The 15,208-nt window shown below is 42.1% G+C and overlaps 1 protein-coding gene across 2 annotated transcripts in view; it reads left to right on the forward strand.

Annotated features, from left to right (window-relative positions):
- Positions 1-13,568, forward strand: part of PHLPP2 (PH domain and leucine rich repeat protein phosphatase 2) — a 72,925-nt gene extending 59,357 nt beyond the window's left edge. For both annotated transcript variants that reach the window (XM_045810297.2, XM_045810298.2), the window contains exons 14-19: positions 1,966-2,128; positions 2,348-2,478; positions 3,093-3,203; positions 4,005-4,199; positions 6,065-6,296; positions 8,696-13,568. In XM_045810297.2, the coding sequence (XP_045666253.1) occupies positions 1,966-2,128; positions 2,348-2,478; positions 3,093-3,203; positions 4,005-4,199; positions 6,065-6,296; positions 8,696-9,850 (1,987 nt within the window). In that variant the 3' untranslated portion in view covers positions 9,851-13,568. The remainder of the gene's footprint in view (positions 1-1,965; positions 2,129-2,347; positions 2,479-3,092; positions 3,204-4,004; positions 4,200-6,064; positions 6,297-8,695) is intronic.
- The last annotated feature ends 1,640 nt before the right edge of the window (positions 13,569-15,208 follow it).

Genomic DNA, 15,208 nt, shown 5'->3' on the forward strand with positions numbered 1-15,208 from the left:
AAAGTGAAGGCAGAATCTTAATTTCAGCATCTGATAGATCTCTTGAAATCCTATCAGACTAATTCCACTGGCCTCAGATACGTTTCTGTAAAGTGGAAACAATAGACAATTGACAAGTCCTGCTGATTTATGAAGCTTTTGGGAGATAGCAGATGGAATGCTGTGAAGCTGATGAATTCCTCCTAATCTGATGAAATTCTTACTGGAAGCATTAAAAGCAGACACAAAACTGAAAATACATCAAAGATTATGAAAATACGTTAGAAGTAAAGATAAAAAGTAATAGGAGATCACACAAAATTAGAGTACTCTGAAATACAGATAATAAAACTAAATGGAATTTAGGAACAGTATATTAAAATGTTTGTTCTGTACCGAATCTTAAATCCGCTGTCAAGTCATCTCCTGAACAATGTTTAATTACACAGGCACAGTCCAATTCTTCTGTTTCTTTTGGACTACTTTCAAAATGTAGTGTAGTTTTGGGTGCTCAGGAAGAGACTGGCTAAGATAGGTATCCCGCATTTGTGTTTACAAATTAGATCTAAGGAGGGAGTAGTATAGGAGAAAAGCGTGAGATTTGGACACAAGAACACTTTTTTTTTTTTTTTTAAGATTTTATTTATTTATTTGACAGAGATAGAGACAGCCAGCGAGAGAGGGAACACAGGCAGGGGGAGTGGGAGAGGAAGAAGCAGGCTCCCAGCAGAGGAGCCTGATGTGGGGCTCGATCCCAGAACGCCGGGATCACGCCCTGAGCCGAAGGCAGACGCTTAACCGTTGTGCCACCCAGGCGCCCCCAAGAACACTTTTAAAATATATTGTTAAGTTAAAAAAAAAGGAAGTTATTAAACAATATATATAACATTTTTTAATTTGAAAAATATAGTTTATTGCATTAAAAAGGACAAGAATACCCTCCATCAGACTGTTATGAGAGATTATCTTTGGTAGTAGGATTAAAAAAATTTTTTTCTGTTTATCTCTATTTTTCAGTTTTTTTCCAATGAGTATGCATTACTTTTGTAGTAGGAAAGAAAACAATTTTAATTTACTGAGCTTAGTTATTTAAAAGTATTAATGATTTTCTAATAATAGAAATTATGATACATGGAAAGGGCAGGATATAAATTTTATGTAAAACAAATATGCCTATGAAAATTCTGAATATGCATCTCATTTAGCAGACAGAATAATAGTAATTTCAGATCAGTGGTATTGTTTTATTTCTTTATTTTCCAAACTTTTTCTCCATGTTATAGGAGTTTATTATTTTTATAATTTTTAAATTAATAAATTATAAATAAATCAGAGCAGTTTGTAGTAATCTAGATAAAGATGTCAGGCTATCTGAAGATATTTTGCTTGCTGTGTAGAAAGCTTTGCTTAGTCCCACAGAACAGTGTGACTCGCTTGTATCATAGTCCTTGGCACTTGGCTGCCTGCGTAGCAAGCACTCCCGGAATGTTTACTGAAGATGGATTATGTTGAATAGGTAGCTATAGAAATTTAACACTGAAAGGAATCTTAGTGATGATTTAGTACAACTTGTTTATTTTACAGCTGAGGATGTTGATGCCCACTGATGTTAAATTATGCTGTATTTTGCAGCTAGTTAGTGGCCAAGCAAGTACCGTAGTAATCTAACTGTAGGCCAGCGCTGATTCTGCCTCTTCCCATAAGTCAGATAACAAGAAGATGTGCATACCCACAAGGTCCAGCAGCTGTAAGAGAAGCAAGGGAAGCTTCTGCCCTTGAAACTCAGTGAGAGGCAGATTAGGCTGAGACTCAGGGGGAGCAGTCACCTTGGGGAGCCGTTCCCTTTGCTGGCATCTGGCTGTTTTGTTCTCACCAGCCCTCTGGCAGCGGACCCGGCCGCTGCTGTACTCTGTGTGGCTGCTGTCACCCGGGCTTGACGGCTGCCCATTGGGAGTGCAGTGTGCTATATGGTGGTTTCTTTTTCAGCAAATTAAATAAATTGGAGCAACTGGAGGAACTGAACCTAAGTGGCAACAAGCTTAAAACCATTCCCACGACCATAGCCAACTGCAAAAGGCTTCACACCCTTGTGGCTCACTCCAATAACATCAGCATTTTCCCAGAAATACTGCAGTTGCCTCAGATCCAGGTACTTTTCTGTGATGGGATGGTGTCCTGCTGGGGAAATGGCAGGTCATTCTCTTCTCGTAGAGAAGAAGAAAGTGGCAGTTTGGAATCACAACAGATTTAATCGATTCCTGGGAAGAAATTGTTTCCTTTGAGAATACAGTAGGGGACTGAGTGTTAGGGAGTTAAGAACTCACTGTCTGTGATGTATTTTCTTTTGATTTCCCCATTTTCCTCTCAGTTTGTAGACCTAAGTTGCAATGACTTGACAGAAATCCTGATTCCGGAGGCTCTGCCTGCCTCTTTACAAGACCTTGACCTGACGGGAAATACGAATCTGGTTCTGGAACACAAGACGCTGGACACGTTTAGGTAGGAAAAATTTTTAAATTGAATCCACATGTGCTCTTAGTTCCATCAGCCATTGTGGATCTCCTAAGGTCTGTAGTAGGGATCTGGATTAATTAAAGGAATAGAATGAATTAGGCCATATTAGTCCTTTTACTTACTTCAGTTATGGATAGATATTCTATCCACTAGACAGCCCATTTATATCAGAACTCAGCATCGTGGGCACTGCTCAGCCACACACTGAATATTTTTATGTAGACATTTTAGGTGGTACAGATCACATTGCATTACATCATCTAAGAGATGATGCGGCCTCACTCATTGTACCAAGCCTTCACTGTATCAGAATATTAAGTAGACAGTTGGCAAAGACTTTGAAATCTTTGGATAGACTCCGTTTTTCATTGAAATGATCAGTACTAATTGCCATAATATTTGGCCCCTATTTCTTCCTACTACCCTTTTCCTTCTCCTTCTTGGCCGGTGGGTCAGCACACTACTTTCTTTCATTCTCTCTGAAAATAAATCTTGGTCTGTCATCAGGTGATTTTATAAAAACACATGTTCTTTTGGGATAGTTTTTGTGAAACACAGAAGTCTGTGTGGTCTTACCTTCCCTTCTGCACTTCCCACAGCCATATCACCACCTTGAAAATTGATCAGAAACCTTTGCCAACCACCGATGCTACAGTTACATCAACCTTCTGGAGCCATGGACTGGCAGAGATGGCAGGGCAGAGAAATAAGTGAGTATCTTGGCCATGGAGAGAAATGAAAAAGGCAGCCCCTGACATCTGATCTGATGCTGAAAGCCAGGCCGTGTCGTTCTCCTGTGGGACATAAACACATCATGGAGTCTCAGCATCAGAGAAGATCCCTCTGGGACCATGGCCCCGTGAGATAAAAGCAAGATGAATGCACAGTCCACAAGATACCAAACACCCACTCTTATGGCTAAAATGGTGATGGCTACTTTCTCCTCATGCTACTTTTCTTTCTCTGTAGATAAGATTTACTGAGATACCCAGCCATAGAATGGCCCCACTTTCTGACAGCACCTAATCTTGGTCCACATCATTAGACCTTCCCCCAAATGACCCACCCAAAGCCCGAATCCTGTAGTAGGTTCTTTCCAGCATGCTCTTACGTGTTCACCCGAGAGTGCCATGGTGCGCCTTATCCCTTGCCACAAGGAGTAATACGCCCAACTTCTTCCACTGTAGTTGTGCTCCTGGGGCTCTTTGGCTGAAGGTTGTCGACCGTACAATCCTTATCACTACAAAGGGAAAACATTGACTCTTTCCAGCCTTTGGCAGCACTGCAAAGCGAGTATGTACTGCCCATGAGTGTGGCTGAATTCCCCCGTTTCTTAAAACATCAACTCTTTCAGGTGCTACTTAATTACCTAATCATTTTTCATGTATGGATTAGAATTTACTACTGTTTTTTCTACCCTCAATTAATACTTTTCAAAGAAGGCTCCCTGGAGGATAATCCTTTCACCATAACTTGCTTGGATGTTTGTTTTTCTCCTGTTTGTGTTACAGGCTGTGTGTCTCTGCCCTAGCTGTGGATAACTTTGCAGAGGGGGTGGGCGCTGTGTATGGCATGTTTGATGGGGACCGAAACGAGGAGCTCCCGCGCCTGCTCCAGTGTACCATGGCGGACGTGCTTCTGGAAGAAGTACAGCAGTCAACAAATGACACGGTTTTCATGGCTAACACCTTCTTGGTATCTCACAGGTAAGCAGGTGGGTTGAATAATCCCTAACTCAGTTCTACTTTTGGAAAGTAAATCTCACTAAGCCAGAAGGTCAGGGTCTAAATTTATAGGTACAAGATCAAGGTGAGACCTTCTGCTATGACTATTCTCTGTATCAGCACGGAGGAACGTGGGGACTTTTGTCCTTTATTTATTTAAGATTTTTATTTGTTTGAGAGAAAGAGCGAGCATGAGCAGGGGGAGGGGCAGAAGGAGATGGAGAAGCAGACTCCCCACTGAGTGCGGAGCCCCACACAATGCAGGGCTCGATCCCAGGACCCTGAGATCACAACTGGAGTTGAAGGCATGCGCTTTACCGACTGAGCGACCCAGGGGCACGGGGACATTGGTCCTTTAAGGAGCCTTTGGGGCCATCTGCTTTCCCTGTTGAACCCAGAGGCCGCTGAGGATCTGGAACCCCAGAAATCATGTGTAGAAGGTTGTGTGTGTGTAAGTGCATTTGTACATTTAGGGGAAGGAAGATGGCGTAAGCTTTTGTAAGATTCTTCGCAAAGAGTCAGTGACCTACAAAAGGTTAAGCATGGATCGGATTCATGTGTTTAGAATACTTATTATTGGGGATTTACCAATTAATACTTCTCAGCCACTTAAGGGCAAAAACTCTATATAACCAAACTATTGAAAATCTCTTAGTAGCTAGTACAGCATCACGTATATCAGGTGGGCTGCATGGAGGCCATGCACAACTGAAAGGTTGTAACCTTGTACCATCCAGGTTGAGATGGAATAGCCTGGAGCCCAAGCTGGTATTATCTTTCATTACAACACAAAGCAAAGATGTGGGGAAAGGAGTCTATTTTTCGGTAATAGAATTGAACTAGGAACTTGGCAGTTGGGAAGAGCTTGGGAAGAGAACTCGGTTCAGGAAGCACCCCCCCAAGAGCCAGGCAGAAGACCAGTCTATCTTTTTCATAGCATGTCTTTAATTTTCCAAACGAGCCAGAGAAGTGTTTTGTTTTTTTTTTTAAGATTTATTTATTTAACAGAGATAGAGACAGCCAGCGAGAGAGGGAACACAAGCAGGGGGAGTGGGAGAGGAAGAAGCAGGCTCATAGCAGAGGAGCCTGATGCGGGGCTCGATCCCAGAACGCCGGGATCACGCCCTGAGCCAAAGGCAGACGCTTAACTGCTGTGCCACCCAGGCGCCCCCAAAGAAGTGGGTATTTTATCAGAAAAATTTCTCAGAGAAATATCTTGCTGTGGATCTGCAGTGAGCAAATGGCAGAGCTGGAATTTGCCACTGGATCTTTCTCATAGTATCTGCTCTGTGCTCAGCATTGCATGCCGTGTGCTAGGGATGGATGCCATGTGTATGGGAGATACAGAAGGAAGAGTGTGGTCCTTCTTTCAAGGAACTTACAGCCTAAGTGAGTGGTTCTCAAAGTGTTCTAGGAGCAGCACCCTCAGCATCACTAGGAACTTGTTAGAAGTGCAGATTCCTGGGCCAGCCCCTTACCCACTGCATCAGAAACTCTGGGGAGGGAGCCCAGCCTTCTGTTGTAATGTGCCCTCCAGGTGACTCTGATGTGCTGGAGTTGAAAATGACTGAATGAGGCCCCTGCTGTCTATGATCAGACACAAGCAGAAGCCATAGAGAGAGATGTCTCCTCACTGTCTCCCCTACCCTCAACCTGTTCATAAAATCTCTTTTCTCTGTCAGCTAAGCGTGGAAGGTGAACTCTTCACCATCCTGTCCTGTATAAGAGACTGCCTTTAGGCGAACACGGTGCGGCTGGCTCACAGTTGTGGCAGAGAAACGAGGAAAGCATGGACATGAAGGACTGCCACTTCGAAAACTTTGTTTTCTTTTTTTTTTTCTAAACAGGAAATTGGGAATGGCTGGCCAGAAGCTGGGCTCCTCCGCTCTCCTCTGTTACATCCGCCCTGACACTGCCGACCCAACAAGTAGTTTTAGCCTGACTGTCGCCAATGTTGGCACGTGCCAAGCAGTCCTGTGCCGCAGTGGGAAAGCAGTGCCCCTCTCAAAAGTCTTCAGCCTGGAGCAGGACCCAGAGGAGGCTCAAAGGGTGAAGGACCAGAAAGCCATCATAACAGAGGTGAATCTCACTCTCTACCAGTTACTTCTACTTCCCAAATCTAGTGAATGCTGTTCTGCATACAGGCAGTGAAGGTCCATTTTCTTCCCATCAAGCCTGTAAATTGTATCCAATCCAGATAATAGTACTAGAAGAAAATCTAATGAATAGCTAATGACTAACAAAAAGAAAAGGCAAATTAGAAATGAAAAATCCTGATTTGTGATCCTTCAGATATGTATAGCTAGCATGTAAAAAGAATGTAAATGTCTCCCTTGGTTAATTTCCAGCTCCTCTGGTTGGTTATTCGAAACAGAAGAAGAAAAAATTCTACAGTTTGACATCCCTGTTCTGAAATGCGAAGTTTTAAAATTTTTACTGTTTATATTGTGTATGGCTTAGTATGCTCTGGTGGTTTTTTTGTTTTGTTTTGTTTTTTTTAAATACAAAGCATCAGTATCTCTACTGTTTTGTAGCTTGTCTCCTTTTTTAGTAATTAGCATCACATTTTTTGCTTTCAAAGAGACTTTAGCAATTGCATGTGAACATTGTTTACTGCAAAGCAGAATTCTGCTCAGATGCTTTCCCGTTTGTAATTGTTTCTTTGTTGAGTTTTAAGAGTTCTTTGTTTATTTTGGATACCAGTCCTTACCAGACATGTGTTTTGCACATACCTTCTCCCCTCTGTGTCTGTTTTTTTACTCTGTTAATGGTGTTGTTTGCAAAGCAGAAGTTTTAGTATGAATTTAAAATTTTTTAAGATTTTTTCCGTAAGTAGGCTCCACACCAATGTGGAGCTTAGACTCACGACCCTGAGATCAAGAGTTGGATGCTCTGCCGACTGAGCCAGCTAGGCACCCCGAGAAGTTTTTAGTTTGAATGAAGTCCACTTACCATTTTTCTTTCATGGGTTCATGCTTTTAGTGTTTACAAACTCATTGCCAAACCCAAGGTCACCTAGCTTTTCTTCTGTGTTATCTTCTGTAAGTTTTCATGTTTTAATTTAGGTCTATGATCTGTTTTTAATTAATTTCTGTGACAGATAGAAGCTCAGTGTCTAGAGTCCTTTTTCCTTTTTGCATGTGGATGTCCGCCTGTTGCAGCAGCATTCATTGGCCAGACCGTCCTTTCTCCAGTGAACTGCCATTGCTCCTTTGGCAAAGATCAGTGGACCATATTTGTGTGGGTCCATTTCTGGGCTGTCTGTTCTGTCAGAATTCTGTGTAAGCATGACCCAGATTAGATTCCACCCAAGGAACACAAAACCAAAAAAAGGACCCTTAAAATGTGGGTTGATACTAAGAAGATTCTGTAATACCGAGGCATTAGTCTCAGGGAAGTCTTTCGGTCAAAACAAATGAAAGTTAAAAGATAACTTTGTGTATGATTAATCTTTTTCCAGAATTTAGATAATGTTGTTTTGTTTTTTCTTGGGGTGCCATAGGCAAGCAGGAATTATTTTTAAAATGTCAGTTTAACCTCAGGCATTTATTGCTTGCTAATAAGCACTTGACTCCTATTATTTTATTTAATTTTCACAATAATCCCCATGAAAGAAGTGCTTTTATTTCTATTTTACAGATGAAGAAAATAAAATGTAGAGTTTGTGACGAATTCTGGTAAATGAGAGGGCCAAGATTTTCACCCAGAGAGTGACCACAACTCTGAAACAAATATTTTGGTGGCTTTAGAGGCGTTCTTTGATTTTTATCGTAAAAAGAAATCAGTACAAAGTATTTGGCACATGACCATTCCCAACCTGCAACTAGGATTATTCCTTTTCCTCTAAGTTTAGAATTATATTAGTTGTGACTTGATCTGCTATTCACTCCTGGTACAGTCCTTATAGATTGGGTAAATTATGCTGTGGATTTCAGACTTTACTTTTCTAGGCTAAATAGAGAGATCATTTAATGCTTTAGCTACAAAGATCCTCTTGGCCATTTAATATCTCCCTGAATCTTTTCTGTCCCAAATGTGACTTTAATGAGAAATCATTTTTAGTGACCCACCTGAGTTCTGGCCTCTGTGAGAATACTATGATGGAGAATTAATGACAGTTCTGCCCATTGTTTTTCTCACAGATGTTTCTCTATTTAAGGACATGCTGAGGCCTGTATTTCATGTGAGGGCAAATATCTTTTGAGATGAGGTGCTAAACTTTTAGTCACTTAATTTTAATTGGTTTTAACCTCCGTCCTGTGAACTATTTGGTATAATAACCACATGATATTTTGTCCTTTAAGAATTCTGTACATTCATTTTTGTAAGTCCACTTAAATTATAGAGATCGAGGAAAGACCATACAACACGTCTGTTCTTTTTTACCATAGAGCCCTAGGCATTGTGATCTAGAAGGATAAAAAATTTTATGTCATTGTTGCTTGCTTCTCCGAATTTGCATTCTGCTTTTCTCCTAGGACAACAAGGTGAATGGGGTAACCTGCTGTACCCGGATGCTGGGCTGTACGTACCTCTACCCTTGGATCCTCCCTAAGCCCCACATATCTGCCACTCCACTTACCATTCAAGATGAGTTGCTGATTCTGGGAAACAAAGCATTGTGGGAACACTTGTCATATACAGAAGCTGTCAACGCAGTGCGCCACGTGCAAGACCCATTAGCGGCTGCCAAGAAGCTGTGCACAGTAGCCCAGAGCTATGGTTGTCAGGACAATGTGGGGGCGATGGTGGTCTATTTGAACATTGGTGAGGAAGGGTGCACGTGTGAAATGAATGGGCTCACCCTCCCGGGTCCTGTGGGATTTGCTTCAACCTCCATCATCAAGGACCCCCCAAAGCCAACCACTCCTTCCTCCAGTAGTGGCATCGCCTCGGAGTTCGGCAGCGAGATGTCAACTTCAGAGGTGAGCAGTGAGGTGGGGTCCACTGCTTCTGATGAACACAGCACTGTCGGGCTGGACGCTGGCTTGCTTCCGAGGCCAGAGAGGCGCTGCAGCCTCCATCCAACACCCACCTCTGGGGTGTTTCAGCGCCAGCCTTCTTGTGCGACTTTCTCGAGTAACCAGTCTGACAATGGCCTGGACAGTGATGATGACCAGCCTGTCGAAGGTGTCATAACAAATGGCAGCAAAGTAGAAGTAGAAGTAGATATCCACTGCTGTAGGGGAAGGGATCTCGAGAACTCGCCCACTCTTACAGAGAATTCTCCTACCCCATGTCCTGAGGAACATGCTAGAGGATCGTTTTTTGGGATCCGAAGACAGAACAGTGTGAATAGTGGCATACTTCTGCCAGTGAGCAAGGACAGGATGGAGTTACAGAAGTCCCCCTCCACTTCCTGTCTCTATGGAAAGAAACTCTCGAATGGCTCTATCGTGCCCCTAGAAGACAGCCTAAACCTCATTGAAGTGGCCACAGAAGCACCCAAGAAGAAGACTGGCTATTTCGCTGCCCCGACTCAGCTGGAGCCAGAGGATCAGTTTGTTGTACCTCGTGACCTGGAAGAAGAAGTGAAAGAGCAAATGAAGCAACAACAAGAAAGCAGGCCTGAGCCTGAGCCCAGGGAAGAGGATCGGACCGAGCTCCCGGAGGAGTTTGACACGGCACTGTAGCCCTCCCCCAGGAGCCGGAGCTGAGGGAAAGCTGTGTGGTGTGGGGTTGGGGACCCTTCCAGAGGCATTTTGCCTCTACATTTCTAAACCATAGCTGAGGGCGGGGGGGGTAGAACTTGGAGCCAGACATGGTGAGAGCTTTCAGGGTCTTGCTCCGGATAAGCTAGTAAACACCATCAGTGTTAAGTTTCACATTTAACCTGCATTGGAATTCCCAGAGTTACTGGGAAGAAAGCAGATGTTGTTCTGTATCAGTCCTACCACCTGCCATTAACCCTTTCTCTCCTAGGATAATTTGAGAATTTGCCTACCTGGGCAGGAAAGGGACTCTCTCTGTGGAGGAAATAACTGAAGATTGATTCTCTTTACTAATTGCTGCTGATGGATCTCTGTGACAGAGAAATCACCTTATATCTCAGCCTAACTGATGGGATGTGATGTGACCAGTCACATGGCTTTTCCTTCTTCTCTACGAGAATACAGCCTTTCGAAATGATGTTTATTGGAAATGTAGAACCAATCAAACAGATAATTTATGTATGTAATGTAACGAGAGCACTTTTCATTGACTGTGAACTTTTTATTTTTGAATCTGCACTCGAGCCAATCTTCTTAGAGGCAGCCCGGCCCCTTTTTCTGTGGACAGAATGATCATCAGGTGTTGTAGAGCACTCTGTGAGGGTACTAGGAAGGGCCCTGGGAAATCTCTGAACTGTTGGAGGGCAGACTGGAAAAGCTCTGAGAAACTTGGGGGAGTAGGATCTTTGGGGATGAAGAATGGTGAAGGAGAGAGGACTAAGACTGCTTCCCCCCCGATCAGAAAAAGAGAATAATTCCTTGACAAATGTGACACCTGCGAGGAATTGCCCAGCAGATCACAAGAGAAGTATTTGGGGACTGGCCTCTTCCCACGACACGTGATGGAGTTGGCAGCCAGCCTCCTCATGTAGGGCCAAGGCTGAGGCTGCTCGCATCCAAGTAACCTTGAGTGTAGCAGGTGACTCTGCATGACTGAGGCTGAATGAGAGCAGATGAATGGATGGAGATCATGGGTTAGACATGTTCCTTCTCTTACTCTAGAGCAGAGGGATGGTTTTCTAAAGTGTCGGAAATGAGTTCACGTCTTTAATGTTGAACAGCATACTCTTCTGAAAACTGCTTTTCCACCTCACGTGGTTTCAGAGTACTGGGCTCAATTACTAATAGAAGAAAGACATAATTGAGAAAATCCTAAGCTTACAGAAAACCTGGTTTACTGTATTTTTGCACATTCCACATAACTCTAGCAAAATGCAGTTCCTTCCATATTTCTGTTCTGTTGCCTTTTCCATTAGAAGATTTACTTAGGAAACTAATTCCTACTTATTCCTATAAAATTTTGATATTGCTTGATTTTACCCAATGGGGAATGTGCTTTGAATTTTTAGAATACTTTCACAAAAAAGAAAATAGTGTGGAACTATGAATTTGCTTTATGAGAAACAAAATGTTAAAGATAGGGTTGAGATATATATATAGATCTGTCTATTTATATCTTTGAGGGGGTTTTTGAAGTTTTTGTTAAAGCAATAGTAGAAAACCAGATGACCTGTCCACAAATGGTTATGTATCCTCATCTTCTTAGAGGCCTCACATCTGTGTCTCTGTGTGTGTGTGTGAGTGGGGTTCACTCTTGGGGGATTCTGTACCACTCCAGTGGCTGTCTAAAGTCCATCCCCTCAAGAATCTGAGTTTGAGTCCCCATATTGTCAGGAAAACTTGACTTCTCTGTATCAAACTACTGGTCAGCTACTAAAAAGTTTCAGAACTCAGGTCTTGATTTGAAGTGGGGAATATAATGGTTCATACAAAATTTAGATGCTGTTAGAAAAAGGGGAACAAATCATTTGTTGCTGCCCTATTTTTATATGGGGAAATGGGGAAAAAAATGAAGGAGAAATGAAAATGAAGAAAAAGCCCAAAGTAATAGTGATGGGTGATGTGAAACGTCTTGCTACTCGGACAGCAGAATCTTTGAGTTACAGAACACTGGTGCTGTCTGTCTGCAGAAGAAAGTAACTTTAGGAATATACCGCTTTCATAGTATAGTTTCTTAAAAATAGTCCTTTATCTCTGTGAACCCTTTTCTTGTCTTTGTTTCCCACCCTACTTACTGGAACCACCATGAAACCCAGTTCTGAAATGACTTTACCAAAAGTAAATGTATTTACTTTTTCATCAGAAGAACTCTAAAATTCCATGTGTTCTTTTACATGGTAGATTTATTTTCAGGAAACACTAGGTTGCATTGAAAACCTTTCATATAGGCTTTCATATAGTTAGTACCAAACTACTCTTTTCTGTAACTTCCTTTCATTCATTTCCCTCTGTAATTGCTCTGTATTAAAATAGAGGGTTAGAAGGCCATAGTCCATTACCAAAAATAGCTTAAGAACTCTTGACCTGTGAGGTCATTTACAGTCCTGTGATCTGATTAGGTTGTCAGGTGGTAAAATCCAGGAATCTGTCTCCAGGTGAATGTAATCTACTTCCCAGGACTTTACCCAGAGGTTGTGTTCCCCAGGTGGGCAGAGTACCATTGATCTCTAGCCCAGAGATTCTGGCCTCTGCGTGATTCTCAGGTCTCTGTGTGTACCTCCCATTTAATAGAGAACTTTAAGAGAATTTGTGAAAGAATATCACTCCTGCTTCTGGGAGCAGTTCAGGAGTCCCATGGAAGAAAGAAAAATACATGAGTCTTGGCAGCCATGGTATTCTTATTTTTATCCAAATGGATTGGAATATGTTTGAAAATTTGAATGCCACTATGTCATTACGAGTCTACCGTAGAGTCATTGAATTGGCACTCCTCATACAGGTGAGGGCGTTATTATTATACTACTGTAGAGTGTATGTGTGCAATAAGTTGATGAATTCATCTTCTTGGTGTTATGGAAGAGCCAACACAAGCAGCTTGGTAATCACTGGGTGCTATTATAGTTGTTTGTAGCGAGTGCTATTTTCCGGGAGATGGAGCCAGTGAGGTTTGGTTTATCTACTGAATATCAAACATTGCTGTTCTTCCCATGTAGACCTTCAGCAAAAGCAGGTACTTGGAAGCCACAGGCTCACCTTCTCTCTCTACTCAATAATTATTAATGAAGAGACCTCCACAAGGGAGCATTTGGCTGTTATCGATAAATGTACCAATTATTAAATAATTAGTCTCCAAGCCATTCAGTGATGCCTGCAGCATCACTCGAGAACTGTGTCGCGTCACTTTTTACTTCCCTCTGGGTGGGGCCTTTTCAGACTCCCCCAGTCGTGGAGGCAAGTTCATCTTTCTCTCCAGTTAGTGACTTTTGCCCCATGGTTGGGTAAGCACTTCCTAGATTGAGAAAAGCAGCTACAGTAAATCCTGCTGTTTCCTCCATTTGGTGATCATTCAATCACACATAAGCTCCTTGTATTCTAAATTTCATGCACTTCTCCCAGATGCTATAGGGTTTTCTCTCACTGTTGCCAGTGGATGTCATCCAGACAGTGAGTTCATATCTTATGGTTTTGTGCAATCATTGTTGTATTGTAGTCCTAAGACTCATTATAGTGTATTTTTGATATTTTTGAAATGTGTTAAATTTTTTAATTCAATAATATGAGCCAGAGCATGTTGCAGCAAATCTATTGTTTGTAAAAAACAATAACAATAATAATAAATAAAATAAAATGGAATATCTTTTTCATGGCTTTGTTTTAAAATGGAATACCTGTTATTTTATAAATACTTTATTTTGGCATGAAACTGTAATTTTCTCTAACTTGTATATAGAATTAGTTTCTTAACCAAAAGCACATTTAGGATTTTTTTTTTTTGCCCTTTTTTTTCTTTTTTTCTTTTGCTTTAGAGAAAGATAAATGAAACCACATTCCATGACACTATGAAGCTATGAGCTAAGGCAAGAATAAATATTTTTGATCACCTCTTAAGCTGAAATAGCAATAAAGATTTTTTATGTTAAGAAACATATTCTGACTTGACTTCTATGTTTAAATAAATCCTAAAGACAGGAAACAGTTCTTACTTGCATGCAGGCTGTTAGCTGACCAGAAGAAACTCAATTGTTAAGTAATTGATAGCTCCTAAATCATAGAGCTGGAGATGACACAGAAGAGCCAATTGGATAATCTAGCTGTCGTGTTTGTCCTAATGTTAAGGGTTTGGTGTCAGAACTTCAGATGTAGGAGTGCGCTTTGACTCACAAAATACTCAAAATCCAGTTAAGCCTCTAAATTATCTCCTCACCACCGCCCCGCCCCCACTGGTTGTCTCGCATAATCGCTGGACTCCGAAGTAAGATTAAGTTTCTCTAACTAAAAGCCAAGTTGAAATCATTTGCAGGTCTCCTCCTCATCGAGCAGCATAAACATTTTAAAACCGTGGTGCAGCAGCTGTTCACTGAGCACTTTCAATGTGCTGTGCTCAGAGCCACCATCTATATGCTTTAGTGGCTCAGTTCTCTGAGACACTCCCCTCCCTCTTCCAGGGCGGCAGACGTCAAGTCCTCTGAATGTGTTCTCTGCTTCGTGTGATAGTCCCTGCTACACCAAAAGCCACAAGAGTGCGTTAGTCTCTCAGAACATGTTCTGAACATATTGGGTAAGTCTCTACTACTTAAAAGATTTGACTAGGGCCACCTGGGTGGCTCAGTCGGTTAAACATCCAACTCTTGATTTTGGTTCAGGTCATGATCTCAGGGTTGTGAGATCAAGCCCCACATCAGGCTCCACGCTGGGCATGGAACCTGCTTAAGATTCTCTCTCCCTCTCCCTCTGCCTTTCCCTCCCTCTCTTACAAAAAAAAAAATTTGACTTTAGGCAAGTTAAATAACCTAAGACTCTGTTTTCCTCAACTGCTAAATGGAAATAATAATAACCCTCCCAGGAGTTAGTTGTGAGCTTGAATGAGATGGTGCAAATGCTGCCTTAGCCCAGTACTGGGCCTGGCATATGGTGAGCAGTCAACAAAATGTCAGCTGTTAGGGAAGCCACTTAACCCTCTCGAAACTTCATCTACTCATCTGTAACAAGTGAACAATAAATCCTGACTTGCCTATCAGACAAGCGGTAGTAAATAAGACGAGGTTTGCTCAAGCCTTTGGACATGACGAAACTCCACAGGTGGAAGGTTATGATTACAGTGACGGGTGGACTCCGATCCCTCAGTTGGAGGGGAATCTCCGGAGCAGTAGCGTAGCTGCCCTGGGCATGGCGTTGGGGTCTAAATGGGCCAGAGTTCCCATTTTACCAAGTGTAAGACCCAGACATAGGTAAAGCTCTCACAGGGACGTCTCAGGGAAGAACACTAGGTGAGAATAGTTG

This window comes from Ursus americanus, chromosome 21 (assembly GCF_024610735.1).
Source record: "Ursus americanus isolate L20-20 chromosome 21, mUrsAme1.1.p, whole genome shotgun sequence".
Classification (NCBI taxonomy): domain Eukaryota; kingdom Metazoa; phylum Chordata; class Mammalia; order Carnivora; family Ursidae; genus Ursus; species Ursus americanus.